The sequence below is a fragment of the Artemia sp. Qi Xiang Cuo genome, chromosome 4 (genome assembly GCF_049724085.1).
Source record: "Artemia sp. Qi Xiang Cuo chromosome 4, ASM4972408v1, whole genome shotgun sequence".
NCBI classification, from domain to species: domain Eukaryota; kingdom Metazoa; phylum Arthropoda; class Branchiopoda; order Anostraca; family Artemiidae; genus Artemia; species Artemia sp. Qi Xiang Cuo.
Genome location: NC_142797.1, coordinates 6,151,138 through 6,167,659, shown reverse-complemented (window position 1 = coordinate 6,167,659; position 16,522 = coordinate 6,151,138). Strand labels below are relative to the sequence as shown.

The following is a 16,522-nucleotide window of genomic DNA, read 5'->3' as shown; positions in this document are numbered from 1 at the left end:
CATTTTCAACCTCTTTTCTTTCAAAAATAAATTTAGTAAACTAAAAAATGACCCTTGTTTTTAGTTGAACACCGTAAACTTGCCATTTTATTGCTAGACTGCGATGTTCATTCTAATTCCAAGCCAGTGACACTGAATGGTTGATACACGGTAGCATCTAGCAGGCATTATTGCACATATTATATTTTAGAGGGTTATTTTTGATTTTTGTTCGTGAAACTTTTTTTCTCTCTCTTTGCAAAACTTGTACAATGTTTTTTCTTATCGTGAATCTGATTTTGTTCAAGGAACCTATTGCGTTCAGATATCAGTTCGTGGAACTTGTTGCACATTGATTTTCTCTTCGTGAAACTTTCACATTGATTTTTCTTGTCGGGAAACATCTTTCACGTTGATTTCTCTCTTAGGGAGAATGTACACTGATTTTTTCTTACTGTGAAACTCGCCTTGCTCGTGAAACTCATTACATGAAACTAGTGAAACTACTTACATCCTGTTTTTTTTCTCTTAGCAAACTTTTACACTTTTCTCCTACCACAAATGATTTTGTTCATGGAACTCATCTAGAACATGTTGAGGACTGCTTTTTGTTCGTGAAACTTTTTTTTTCTGTTCCCAAAACTTGTACAATGATTTTTCTTATAGTGAATCTGATTTTGTTCAAGGAAGCTATTATGTGCAGATTTTAGTTCGTGGAAATTGTTACACGTTGATTTTCTCTTCGTGGAACTTGTACATTGATATTTATTCTCGTGAAACATGTTTAACGCTGATTTCCCTGTTCAGGAGAATGTACAAAATCAGATATTTTATTCTTTCTTGAGATAATTAAGAACTCAAATGGAAATCCTTCTCCTTTAGTGAATATCAGAACTGGAACATATCCTTGAAAAAATTCAGAATCAAAGTGTTGCTCTTTTCTCTTATATGGAAAAATTCAGAAGAGAACTGTAACTTTTCTTCATTTCTTTGAGAGAACTCAGAATTAAAGTGGAACTTTTTCTCTTCTTTGGGAAATCTCAAAACCGAATTGTAACATTCCTTATCTTCTATGGATAATTCAGAATCATTTGTATAACTTTGTTTCTATCCTCTATGAAAAAATTCAGAACAGAACTTGAAATTTGTTTTCTCTTCCTGGAGAAAATTCAGGAGTGAAGTGCAACATTTCTCTTCTGAGGAAAAATTCAAAACAGAACTTGAAATTTGTTTTCTCTTCCTTCAGAATTGAAGTATAATCTTTCCTTATCTTTTACGGAAAAATTCAGATGGGAAGTTGATATTTTTCTACTTCTTTGAGAAAATTAAAACTCATGGAACATTATCTTCTTTGGTGAATCTCGAAACTCGAGTATATCCTTAAAAACTTCAGAATCGAAGTGCAACCTTCTTTTCTATTATATTGAAAAATTCAGAAGAGAACTTAAAGTTTTCTTGATTTCTTTGAGAGAACTCAGAATAAAATTAGTACTTTTTTCTTCTTTTTAGAAACTCAAAACTAAAGTGTAATATTCCTTTTCTATGTAAAAAACCAGAACAGAACTTGAGCTTTTTTTCTCCGTTCTTTGAGAAAATTCAGAATCGAAGTATAAATTGTCCTTAACTTTCTCTCTTCTTTGGGAAATTTTCAGAAGCGAAGTATAACTTTTTTATATCTTCTATTGAAAAATTCAGAACAGAACTTGAAATTTTAATCTTCTTTAAGAAAATTGACAGGTTAGGTTACATTAAGTTGACTACTTTTAAGTTAGGTTCATGTAGGTTACGTTAGCACGGTGACACATGGTAATCTAATCTAAATGAACCTAACTTGGAAGTATTTAACTTAATGCAACCTAACCTGTCCACTTTCTCAAAGAAAAGAATAATTTCAAGTTCTTTTCTGAATTTATTCGTAGAAGATAGAAAAAAGCTGTACTATGATTCTCCATTTTTCCCAAAAAGGAGAGTTGCACTTTAATTCTGAGTTCTCTCAAAGAAATGAAGAAAGGTTAAAGACCTCTTCTGAATTTTTCCATATAAGAAAAAAAGACACTTCGATTCCGAATTTTCCGAGGATATATTCCAGTTCCGATATTTACCAAAGAAGATAAAAGTTCCACTTCAGTTCTTAATTTTCCAAAGGAAGAGAAAAATTTCAACTTCTCTTCTGTATTTTTTCGTAGAAGATAAGGAAAGTTATACTTCGATTCTGAATTTTCTCAAAGAAGAGAAAAAAAGTTCAAGTTCTGTTAAGGATATTTCCACAGAAGAGAAATGTTACATTTAAGTTCTGAATTTTCTCAAGGAAGAGAAAAGGTTTCATGTTCGGCTCTGAATATTTCCTTAAAAGAGAAATGGTAAACTTTAGTTCTGATTTCTCTCAAGGAAGAGAAAACATCCAATTTCTGTTCTGAATTGTTTCCTAGAAGATAGAAAAATTATAATATGATTCTTATTTTTTCTGTAAGACATAAGAAATGTTGCACTTCAGTTTTGAGTTACCCTAAATAGGAGAAAAAGTTCCACTTTAATTCTGAGTTTTCTCAAAGAAATGAAGGAAAATCCAAGTTCTCTTCTGAATTTTTCCACATAAGACAAAAAAGTTGTACTTCGATTCTGAATTTCTTAAAGATATACTTTGGTTCTGAGATTCACCAAAGAAGATTAAAAGTTCCACTTCAGTTATTAAATTTTCCAAAGATGAGAAAAAGTCCAACTTCTCTTCTGGATTTTCTGTAGAAGATAAGGAAAAGTTATGCTTCGATTCTGAATTTTCTCAGAGAAAAAAGTTCAAGTTCTGTTTTGGATTTTTCCATGCAAGAGAAATTTTACACCTCAGCTCTGAATTCTCTCAAGGAAGAGGAGAAAATTTTCAAGTTCTGTTCTGAATTTTCCCGTAGAAGATAGAAAAGTTATAATTATGATTCCGATTTTTTTCCGTACGAGATAAGGTAGGTTACACTTCAGTTTTGAGTCTCCTAAAAGAAGAGAAAAAGTTCCACTTTAATTTTGAATTTTCTCAAGGAGGAGAAAAAGATAAATCTCAATTCCGAGTTTTTTCGAATGAAAAGAAAAAGGTTTCAGATCAATCCTGACTTTTCGCGAGGAGGAGAAAAAGCTCAACTTCGATTCTAATTTTTTCCAATAAATTGAAAAAGTTTCTGATCAAGTCTGAATGTTCCTTATCAAGTTAAGAAAATTTAAAGTTATCCTCTGAATTTTTCTATAGAAGAGAAAAAAGTTACACTTCAGTTCTGAATCTTCTCTAAGAAGTGTAAAAAGAAAAGATACTCTTCGATTCAGATTTTTTCCAATGAATTTAAATAGGTTCCAGATCAATTCTGAATTTTCTCAATGAAGAGAAAAATAGTTCAAAATTCTGTTCTGGAATTTTCTTAGAAGAGAGAAAACAGTTATACTTCAATTCCGGATTTTTTTCAGAGAAGAGAAAAAGTTATACTTCGATTCCGAATTTTTTCCAAAGATTAGAAAAAAGTTCCATCGCCAGGAACAAAAAAGAATCAATGTAAGAGTTACATGAGGAGAAAAATCAGTACGCAACAAGTTTCACGAACAAAAATCAGCATGTACTGAGTTTCACGAGCAAGACGGGTTTCACAATGAGAAAAAAGTCACTGGTCATTTTCATGAAGAGATAAATCAGTGTGAAACATGTTTCACGAGAAGAAAAATCGATATACAAGTTTCACGAAGAGAAAATCAATGTGTAAGCAGTTCCACGAACTAAAATGGGCATGACTTGAACAAAATCAGATTTACGATAAGCAAAATCCTTGTACATGTTTCACGATGACAAAAATCAACATGCACTGACCTTCACGAACAATAATAAGCAAGCAATGAGTTCCATGGACAAAATCAGTTTAGCTAGGAGAAAAAGGTACAAGTTTGCTAAGAGAAAAAAATCAAACATGTAACTAGTTACACGAACAAAATCAACATGTAATGAGTTTCACGAGTAAGACAAAATTCAAAATGAAAAAAAAAATCAGCATACATTCTCGTGAAGAGATAAATCCACGAGAAAGATGTTTCACAAGAAGAAAAAACCAATATACAAGTTTCATGAAGAGGAAATCAACGTGTAACAAGTTGCAGAGATTAAAATCTCCACGCAATAAGTTCCTTGACCAGAATCGGGTTCACGATAAGAAAAATCATTTTAAAAGTTTTGCGAAGTGACAGAGAAAAAAGTTTCACGAACAAAAATCAGTCCTCAGCAAGTTCCACGAAATAAAAGCCTCAAACAACAAGATCTATAAATAAATTATTTTTTTTTATAAATAAGGGTTTATTTATCAACCAAAAATAACAAAATCCAGAAGCTCAGCTTGTAAAGGAGATCACTACCCCAACTAGGCCTAAAAAAAAGAACAAAAAAATAATAATGAAAAAAAACAAAAACCTATCACATGAAAATAACTAATAAGTGACTATACCACCCCTACTCAAAATATCTCGTCAATTCTCAATATTCAAAATATTAATCCTTGCCCTTCTCAATCCATCAACCAAACACAAAAAAAAAAAACATTAGCAAACTAAAGGCAAAAGAGACCGGAGAACTGACTCACTCACCCCCATATATCCTATAACAATGTTCCTTTAACAGACTTCTAAATTCAGAAGCATCCGTTACCTTCTTGATCCCATCTGGCAGACTATTCCAAGCACGAGGGCTAACATGGCGGATACAAAACATTGACCTAGTTGTCACAGGCTTAGGTAGTCTAAATCCATTCGAAAGTCTCAAACTATAAGAATGAAAACTAGAAACAGGCGGAAAAAAATCCTGAAAGCAAATTGGTAGACTTTTTATTCTGATGTTTAAACATAAAAAGAGCATTATAAAACTTAATCAATCCAAATAGTGGAACAATATGTAGTTCAGCATACCTTGCTCTAACCGAGGAACGCTTATCATCTCCAGTAAGTACTCTTACAGCTTGATTCTGTAATACTCTAATCTGTGATAAATGACCCACAAACGTTGAAGACCAAGCCAATATACAATAAATCAAATACGGATGAATAAGGGAGAAATAAAGCATTCTGAGAACTGGTCTAGGGAAAGTACGCTTTAGCTTCCTTGTAATTCCCAAATTTCGGGCAACTCCAGCTGCAATTTGATTAATATGGTCTTTGAATCTCAAGCACTCATCAACTATCACTCCAAGAAACTTCACTGCTCTGACACGTTCTATAGCATTCCCATCAAGTTCTAGTTTCTCTATCCAGGGATAGTAATTTACACTTCTCCCGTAAATCACAAATTGACTTTTCTTATGGTTTAATTTATGTTTATTAACCCTCATCCATTTCTCTATTTGTTCCATTCCCTTTTTCAGAACTAGTAGAAGTTCTCTTTCTGTCCTCGCAGCAACTGTAAAATTTGTATTGTCAGCAAAACTAGGAATTATAATTCTGTTACCGCGATCCTCTTTATCCGAAATATGTATATCTTCAATGCACCGGTAAATATCATTTATATAAATCAAAAATAAAAAAGGTCTCAAAACTGACCCTTGAGGAACGCCAGCCTTGACTCTCTGCGGGCTAGAAGTCTCACTTTCGATTTGAACAATCTGCATACGTTCACTCAGGAATGATCTAACAAGTTCCAAAAATTTTCCTATCTAACTTCTTTACTAAAATTTCATAATCCACACAATCAAATGGTTTCCTTATGTCAAGGAAAACGGATGCCACTTTAAGACTACGATCTAAATGATCATTAACAAATGTCGTCAAGAAGATCACTGCTTGCTCAGTTGACATTCCTTTCCTAAATCCAAACTGACTAGATCGAAAAAAAGACCTAGATTCTAGGAAATTAACCATTCTTACATTTATTAGTCTCTCTATTATTCTAGAAATAACAGGAAGAAGCGAAATAGGCCTATAATTATCTAAATTCCCACTATCACCCCCTTTAAAAAGCGGTTTAACTTTCGCAATCTTCAGACTATCGGGGAAAATACCTGACTTAAAACACTCATTTATTAGCATTACCAACTGACTAGAAACTATAGGATAAATAACACGGAAAGCTTTCACAGTCATGAGATCCGATCCTGCTGCACTGTTTTTCATATTTTTAACCACTTCAGACAACTCACTTAATTTAACCGGCTTTTAATAAGCAGATACTTCGCTCTTATCAGGCAGGAATTGTGTAAAATCGCCATCCTCAGCCAGGACTGGGATACTGGATCCTACATTAAGGCCCACATTAGAGAAATGCTCACAAACTGAATTACAACTCACACTGTCCGGAAGCTCGAAGGGAGACCGACTAGGGTTCGTTACAGACTTTATAAGTTTCCAAGTCTTGCCTGGATTTCCCTCAGCTTCTTTAAACTTAAAAGCAAAATAATCCGTTTTAGCTCTCCGAAGGAGACAATTTAGCATGTTATTATATGCTTTATAATCATCCCTAGTAGGTGTCCCTTTATTTTGGATCAATTCCTTATATAAATGGTTTCGCCTTCTCATGCTCAAGAGTAGACTCTTAGTAATCCATGGTTTCTTTGCTGATTCATATCTGTAAACTCTTTTAGGTTTAACACATTTCTGAAGTAAACCTGTTAATGTCCCGTACCATTTTCCAAATTTCCTATTGATATCATATTCCTCTTGTAAAAAATTGAATTCAGTCTTATCAACTTCTAATTTAAAACGGGCAACAACCTCAGAATCAATAATAGGCCTAATGACATTACAACGATGTCCCTTATTCAACTGTAGGACGTGCGGTGCTGTTATCATTAGTCCAAAATGATCTGAAACACTATTAACCACAAAAGTAGGTGACTTATATTCAGTATTTACAAATATGTTATCCAATATTGACGCAGAATTCTCAGTAATTCTTGTATAGATATTTATAGTAGGCTTCAGCCCGTAGCTAAGCATCATATCCGGAAACTTTTCAAATCAATATTGAAGTCACCACACACAAAACACGGCTGTCTTGTTCCACTCAATAGGTCCAGTTGTTCTTCTAACAGACTCAGAAATTCAACGAGGCTACTAGACGGAGGTCGATAAATAATAGCAAGAACACATTTAAAATTTTGCTTAGATACTTTCACAACCATCGACTCAAACACCATTTCCTTATGTTTAGTAAGGGAAGGCATCGGCAAGACATTAAAATCACTCTTGATATATGCCGCTAAACCTCCATGTTGGTGCAGTTCCCTGTTTTTTAAAACCAGTTGGTAATTAGGAACATCTAATAGGGATGACGTATGAGACTTCAACCATGTCTCAGTCAGGGCCAATACCTGTAAACCTTGAGTCTGCAGAACTTCCTCCAGGTACTGAAAAGAAGTACTAATACCTTGGCAATTTAAGTGAAAAACTGAAAAATCCCTCGGGTCATAATCATTATTCAAATCCTGAAGGAACTTATAACGAACATTCAAATATTCCTCACCAATACCATTACTATCAAATTCACGATGGAGTACCCCACCCCCAATATCTTCAATCCTGAGTGAATCATTCTCCAGCCCCTTCAACCTATTTCACTCTAAATTAACCATTATCAAAAATCATTTTGTGATGGATATGAGAAGGAAAAGGTTCAGTTAACTTACACTTATCATTTTCATCATTCGTTGAGTTGGTATCATCGCTTCCCCACTTCGATCCTAAACAAAAAAAAGAAACATAAATATCTTCATAAAATCCAAAAAACACTACTATTGTTTCCAGGCCTAGTATCAATGAAAGCCAAGACCAATCCATAAGAACTCCAAACACAACCCGGTAAGCTCCGCACCGCGCAATACATTATACACCATTATTACTTTTTTCTCATTTCATTTTTTATTTTTTTCCATCCACAAAATCTTTTTTTAAGAAAAGAAAAAAACACGAGACAACATTACTTCATACCAATAATACTACCACAAAAAAAACCACAAAGAAGAAAAAAAACGCAGCAAAATAATAACTCAAAACTCATATTAAACTAAAATAATTAATATAAATATAAATATGACAACCCGCTTACCACAATCAGCAAGCTTTGATCTTTTTTCAATCAGCCGTTTTCTAATATCTCTCACTGCCGTCGGAGCATCATCACTAAGATAAATATCTTTATGACCGCAAACAGTCTTTCCTTTAAGTTTTTTACTCTGTTTCAGAATCGTTTTTTTTTATTATTTTTACCGAAAACTAAAATTAAAAAATAAAAGCTCTTTTTTTACTTATTTAAAAGCAAATTCTGGGGTCTCATTTACACCTAGTCCTTCTTCACAAACAGTTTTGAAAATCGCTTTCGCTTCCTCTTTATCATCGCAAGGTACATTCCAAACCACTATATTTTTCTCATTCAATCTATACTCGCAATGCATTAACCGATTTTTCAACTGATTATTTTCTTCACGGAGAAACACTGACTCAGCTGTAACAACACTAATCTGTGATTTTACATTTATTATTTCATTCTCAGTAGCCGCCACATGGGTCTGGATCGTCGAAAATTGCTGCAATTGGCCAGATAGAGCTTCCTCAAGCGATTTGACCCGAGTTTCCAGAGATTTGAACTGGTCCGTGATACCGTCAAGCTTTTTTCCATTGTCTTTCACTATAGTTAGAATTTCAGAAAGGCTCCGAGCCAGCGTCGAAATTGACAAAGTCTCTCCATCCTTAGGTGAAGATGCCGAATAATAATTTTGATCCTCTTCGAATGAGACTTCTTTACGGTTTCTTTTATTTCGCCCCATAAATAAGTAGCAATTAAAAAATGGACAAATAGTCTTACCTCAGCCGGCAACGATTGTTTATCCACGATGTTGCTAGCGTGCAGGGCTTTTAGCCGTTTGGCACGGCAAACACCTTTTCCAACGTCGGTAATCAAAGGCTCTGTTTATAATGACTAAAATCCAATCCTCTTTTACTCCATGCAATTCTTCAGTTCAAAGCAATAATCACACACCAAAAAATTTTCTTTCATCAATTCAAAACATTAATCTCACAAGCTATTTCACTCCTCAGCCAAAACTACCGCAGGCACGGAGCGCCTAAGGTGTTACTCGTTCGGGGAATGAATCATGACAATATAGGCAAAATTAGTTTTGCATGGAGAAAAAGATCAATTTACATGTTTAACGATTAGGAAATTCAACGTGCAACAACGTTCAAGAACAATAATAAGCATACAATGAGCTCAAATAACATAGTCAGTTTGACTAGGAGAAACATCAATGTATAATTTTCACGAAGAGAAGAAAACGACACGCAAGAAGTCTCTATTAAACCCCAAGGAAAATAATGAAATATATATAAAAATATTAAAATAATGAAAATAATCTGTTAAAATTATCAAACCTCGCTCCATAAGCCCTAGAAAATATTACAAATATGAAAGAAACGTCAAATTATCGCAAAGAAATACCTTAATCCTTAAATGCTAGTATATCCTTAGTTAAAATTGTCCCCTAGGTGTTTGTAAACACGGTGTCGCAGCGCGTTTTAGGGCTCAAGGTTGAATGTTTTCATGCCTCGGACTTATTAATTCCCTGGAAAATAATGAAAAATATGTAAAAATATTAAAATACGGAAAATAATCTATTAAAATTCTCAAACCTCGACCCATAAACGCTACAAAGTATGAGAAATATAAAACAAGTGTTAAAATATGGTAAATAATTGCTTAAATACTTAAATGCTACTATATCCTAATTCAAAATTGCCCTCTAGGTGTTTTTGAAATGGTATCTCAGTGCCATCCTGGTCTCAAGGTTATATGTTTTCATGCCCTGGATCTACTAAACTCCAGGAAAATAATGAAAAATATGTAAAATATTAAAATGCGGAAAATCATCACTTGAAATTCTCAAACCTCGACCCATAAGCACTAGAAAAGATTAACAATATGAAACAAATGTTTAAATATGGTACAGAATTTCTTAAAATACCCAAGTGCTAGCATACCCTTAGTCAAAATAGCCCCCAAGGTGTTTGTGAAAACGGTGAGTATTTCATTGTGTTAAACGATCAATTCTAGTGTATGTAAATATTTGTTCTGGGAAAAGTACCCCCCCCCCCCAAAAAAAAACAAACAAAAAAAAATCACCATATATAAGCCATTCATGGTCATGGGCTCAGAATTAGCATGTAACATCGTAATCTAGCAGTGAAATGGCAAGTTTCTGCTGTACAATTAAAAACAATGGTAATTTTTTAGTTTACTAAATTTATTTTTGAGAGAAAAAGGTTAAGAAAAGCCTTATGTGAAATAGTTTACCCCATGAGGGTGCTGTTGGGGCTGGTATGTTGTGCCACGCTGGCCTCAATTCTTAGGATTCACCAGAAGAAACGCTAATGGCGGATTTTTTCATTAAGTTTAAACGATCAATTCTAGCTTAAGTGAAAATTTTTGCTGGAAAATGCCCCCAAAAAATGTAATTTGTGCAATAATACCTGCTAGAGGCTGCCGTGTATCAACCACTCAGTGTCATGGGCTCGAAATTAGAATGGAACATCGCAGTCTAGCAATAAATGTCAATTTCTGCTGTCCAATTAAAAAAAAATGGTCATCTTTTAGTTTACAACATTTATTTTTGAGATAAAAAAGTTGAAAAATCCCAATATGTGATAATTTGCTACCAGAGGGTGTTGTTGGGGGGTTGTATACTGTGCCATACTGCCCTCAATTCTTAGGGTTCATTAGAAGAAACGGTAATGGCTGTTTTGTCATTAAGTTTAAACGATCAATTCTAGTGTAAGTAAATATTTTTGCTGGAAAAATGCCCCCCGAAAAATGTCATATGTCCAATAATGCCTGGTAGAGGCTGTCGTGTATCAGCCATTCAGTGTCACAGGCTCGGGATTAGCATGAACCATTGCAGTCTAGAAGTAAAATGGCAAGTTCCAGCTGTCTAATTAAAAACAATGGTCATTTTATTTTGCAAAATTTATTTTTGAGAGAAAAAAGGTTGAAAATGACCTAAGGGTGATGTGGGTTTTGCCACGTGGGTGGATGGAGGCAGGTGTGTAATGCCATGGTGTTGTAGGGGTGTTTTGTAGAGCATTATGAAAAGTATGGCTTGCGAAACGTCAAGGTGGGTGAATATTCAATAGCAATGAAATTCAATGAAAACGCGGCGCTCTCGTTAATAGCTCTCAGAAATACCTCAATATTGCTTAAATTTGCATCTAATATCAACCTTGCCCGTCTGAAAATGATTGCTAGGATGTATTTTTTAATGCATGGTTCTTTTTTCTTATACTTTATTCCTTATAAGCTTTTTCACATTTCATGTTTTGTTTGTCGTGCCTTTTAACTGCTTTTTCTTTGTTTTAATAGTGTTGTAAATTTTTTTCATGAATAGAAATTGTATTTACAAAGGTTTGTATTTTTACGATTTGTTGTTTAGGATGAGTCTTCAATACCTTAGCGTTTACATAATTTAAGTATGTTGTTTCGCCTTTATTACTAAACATACACTAAGAACAATCAACAATATTATCTGGTATCACTCCCTAAAAACCATTACTTAACGAACAGGTACAATTTCTGGAAATATATATTTTCCGTCTGGGTGCCAAATATCGCAGGTGTAAGAAACACGTCCTTTTAGTAAGCGAATTATAGGAAATCTGTTTGCGTGCATTAGGCTATTTCTAGAATATATTAATCAGAACAAAATACTGGAAATAGTCTGTTGGTCTTGGCGCCTAGGTAATTGTTCTACTGGATGGAAACTGATCTTTTGAGTCCTAACGAGGACAAAGAACTAAAAAAAAGTGTCTTGGAAGAAAGAATACAAAAACCTTGAAAGAAAGAAAATAAAAGTTTGAAAGAAAAAAACGCCCTGAACAAAATGGCTACGAATTGTGACAAACAAAATGGCGTCTTGTATATTAGGCTAATAATAGGCTAATATTGGTTTTAATGGGAAAGGAAGGGTTTTCTAATAGTGAAAAAGATTGCGTCATCCATATTAAACATGGAGAAAGGGATGTGATGTGGGAATCTTGCCATCTGGCCGGCTGTAGAGGGGTACCTGACCATTTAAAATCCATAGGATACACTTGTATTGCACAGGTGCGCGCAATAATGGCTTGAGGGACTAGTAGCTCCTAACACACTCCTATTTCACCGCTTAAAATCCTATTCTAATTCCTTATCTGTGTTGTAGAAATCCTATGCTAACTCCCTAACTGTTTTGCTTAAAGCAGAGTGGAGGTACTACTAACCTGATTGTGAGTAACATTCTGTGCTGTGGGTTAAGGAAAGAAGGCCCCTCCCCTCATATACGCGATATTTTTTCACATTAAGTTTTAATGTTGCTCTTTATTTTTGCTTGAAAGAAGCACGTTATTACTTTTGTTTAATTAACTAAAAAGGATTAGGCAGACTTTTCTTGTTTTAATCAAGGACTGGTTTCTTCCCAGCCAACCAAGAGAAGTAAGGATCAGAACTTGCTACAGTACCAAATTTCTATCATTCCTTATTATAGTTTAACAGGGAAGCTATCATTCAGTAATAAAACAGGAAAAGACTGCATGTTCCTATCTAGTTAACTTAAAAAATCATTTTTAATAAAGTGCAGAAAAGTGGAAAGGGATTGGATTTATGCATTCTTAATAAAACATGCCTTTTCATATGAAAAATAAACTGGCATCATTTATAAGAGTTATCTCTAGAGCAGGACCGGTCCAACAGAGGGGGGAGTCGACTGGATCAAGCCACCTTGGATGCCTTGGCTTAGGGGTAGCCGTGGATAGGAGGACGTATGGCTGGGACCTTTTTATTTTTGTTTAAGTTGAGAGGGGAGTGCCGTAATTAATTTATACCGGGCGACATCAACTCTAGGAACAGCCCTGCTCAACAGTTACCAGCATTCCCCATTATATGAAGTAAGATTTCTTTCACATTTTTTTTTCTTTTTTTGTTCTTTTGATTGTCACATCGAAAAAAGAATGTAAAAAATAGACTAAATTAAATACGTAATTCAATTAACCTCAGCAAAGCGATTAACTTTCTTAAATATGTTTTGAAATATAGTGTTTTGTTTTCTCTTCTATCTCATGGATATGGTCTATTCTAAATTCGAAAAAAAAAACAGAGGATAAGTGTGTTTTCAAAATAGAGGACTCGTTTTCTTTCAATTCTTCTTTTAAATTTTTTAGTTTCTGTTGTTATTGCTATCAGATCTCTAGTCTATTTGGAAAGTACGTTTAAAACTTATTATCTGGTTAGGAGTAACAATTCAGTTAATCAACGACCGCAGCTTGGGAGTCTTGTACTCTATTTGTTGAACTAACAGGGATTATTTGTTACAACTTTAAAATTTTACAAAATCCTGTAAAAGGGTTTTCTGTATATTTCACTTTTTACCGTTTTTCTACCTTTATTATTATCACATCGTCGAAAGTAACATCAAAACCGTTCTTATGCAAAAATGCGACAAAGTTCACGACAAAACAAGTCTTCAATTTTCCGTTTATTTTTCTGTTAAATTTATGTCTATTTTTTTTACATTCGGCCCCTCATCTCACGAATATGATATATTCTAAATCAGAAACAGTTAAAGACGAAGTGTGTGTTTCCAAAAGAGGGTTTCCTTTTCATTTTTTTTTATTTAGTTTTACTTGTCCTTAAGTTATCCATAAAAATTTTTATATTTCTATGAGACACAATGTGTCAAAGATTGACGTAAAGTCAGCCCGTTTTTGAAAGTTTGGTTTTCCCCATGATTAAAAAAATTAAAACCAATTGTTGTCGGAAGTAGAATAATGTTATTAGAATATTTTTCTAGGCAGTTTTCCATTGGCACCCGTAAAACCCTTTTTTTCAGCGTACGAGAAACTTCGAAGCGATTATGAGCTTTACGAAATTTCTAGTCTTGGTATTCACGATCAGAATCGAATGAAAATAGTAAAGGATAGTTCAGAATCAAATCTGGCTTTGTCGACGGTGAAAAGAGGAGAATTTGAAAGCACTTTCATCAAAAAGGTAATAAATAAATCTCTTTTACTTTATCACTTTTACATACGGGAAAATAATCGCTTTTACTTACAACGGTATTCTGAACACGATTGTCTTCTTGATAAGAGGAGGAATCCTTTATATTATTGCTAAAATTAGCTTTATTGTGGCGCTCGTTAACGTTAATAATATTATTATATAATAATATAATAATAATACAACTGTATTTTCGAAACTCTAAATGAGCTTTAGATTAAGGACGTCAGGATTTATGCTATAGTTGAAAAGTAATTTTAGTAGAAGAGGACAATTAGATTTATGGAACATTTTAAGTATACTCCAACCACTTTTCTTAAGAAAAACTCTTAGACCACCTGGACCTCCTAACGGATGCACGTGAACATCAGGTACCTGTGTCCCGACCTTGTGCTTATGTCAATCATGTTTAACTTTAACAGTTCTAAGGATTAAATAGATTTTAGAGGCATTTAAATCTTAATTTGTTTACGTAAAACAGCTGACGAAAGTAGCTCTAGCATAGATGTGCCCTTAGACAATAGTACAGTTTAAAGTACCAGTGGTGTAATATATAAAAAAAATTGCCGAACTTAAGAGAGATACAGGGGGAAAAATCATTTCAAGTATTCCATTGTAATTTTATGCCTTTCGCTGCAAAAACTATGCATACTGTATACACATATATATATATATATATATATATATATATATATATATATATATATATATATATATATATATATATATATATATATATATATATATATATATATATATATATATATATATATATATATATATATATATATATATATATATATATATATATATATATATATATATATATATATATATATATATATATATATATATATATATATATATATATATATATATATGTATATATGTATATATATGTATATATATATATATATATATATATATATATATATATATATATATATATATATATATATATATATATATATATATATATATATATATATATATATATATATATATATATATATATATATACAGTGGTTGTCGTAATTAAATAATTTACTAAGTATTCCATAATGTAAAAGATGTTTCAACTACACATAATATTGACAAACTGAGCAAAGTATAGATTTATTTCTTGACTTTAGGGGAGGTGCAACTTTGTCTATTATCGAGTTTATCATCGATGTGAAATGGTTGATCTATTTGCACCCAAGTGTTTTGATTCTAAAGAAATTTGATAATTTTGATTGCAAAGAAATTAAAAAAATTCAGTAAATGTATGATTTTAAAGGCTATTGAACAAAAATAAAGATAATATGAATTATTTAGATATTGATATTGAACTATCCATTAAATATTACGACCAAAACATATTAGTAGCTGCGCTTCGACTATAGTCATCTGAAAATTCCAATAAATTTTTAACAGTAGTCGTTATACCTACATAATAAATACTTTCAATACATTTTCCATTGATAATATATTCAGCCTTTCTGAACAAATTGAATCCATTATTTGTTAAAGTAGCTTCATCATTACTTCGTATATTTGTTCCATCCAATGATGTTATTTTCACTTTTGCATAAGAGTAACTATCACTTGGGAGAATCCAAGATTCCACATCTTTTACTAAAAGATTTTCAAACAGTGGAGGCAGATCTTCGATTGTCAATGAGAGTGTCAAAAAGAGCATCACTGGGGATGTAGTTTAAGTCCGTTCTCTAAAATCATTGCATTCAATAAGCCTAACCTCTGTTCATCAGGATTTTTATTGAAATATCCCTGGTTATTTGACACTATATCTTTTAGAGATCTCCAGTAGAAAGGCCTTATTGACTCCCACGCCCACACCATATATGGGCATAGAGTCAATTTATTTGCTGTTGTTTGTCCAGGTGTTATGACATTGGGGTGATTTACATAATCGGTGGGGGAATTATTGGTTCACGAATGGGGAATTAAGAAACAAACATGGCTTCTTTGATCTTTAGGCTAACCTAACCTAAGAAATTCATTTACATAATCGGTGGGGGAGAATGTAATGATTTACGAAAGGGGAATTAAGAAACAAACATGGCTTCTTTGATCTTTAGGCTAACCTAACCTGAGAAATTGATTTACATAATCGCTAGGGGTATATATTGATTCACGAAGGGGAATTAAGAAACGTTATGGCTTTCTTTAATCTTAGGTCTGAGGCATAAACGTTCTTTAGATCAGAGAGAAAAATTAATATTCTATTTTTAAATAGGGCTTCATTGATCTTTACTGTCAGGAGTTAGAAATGAAATCAATTGTTATCTTGGAATTATGCGGGAGGCTAAAGAGATAGAAATTCTATTTTTAAATACGGCTTCACTGAGCTTTAAGTCGGAGAGATAAATTGATATTCTAACGAAACCTTAATAGTGTAGCTAGGAATATTTATGAGATGAAGAGATTAACGTAGGAAAGGGTTTCCTAGAAATTTGAAATGTGAAAGCACAGAGATGCCAAAAACAAAAGGAACACGCTGAGATTACTTTTAGGGGATTATTTGAG

At 33.0% G+C, this 16,522-nt stretch overlaps 1 protein-coding gene across 1 annotated transcript in view; it reads left to right on the top strand.

The window, feature by feature from the left end:
• Positions 1-16,522, top strand: part of LOC148952719 (uncharacterized) — a 118,746-nt gene that overhangs the window by 31,786 nt on the left and 70,438 nt on the right. Inside the window, exon 6 of the mRNA XM_089087377.1 lies at positions 13,827-13,984. Within this exon, the coding sequence (XP_088943503.1) occupies positions 13,827-13,984 (158 nt within the window). The remainder of the gene's footprint in view (positions 1-13,826; positions 13,985-16,522) is intronic.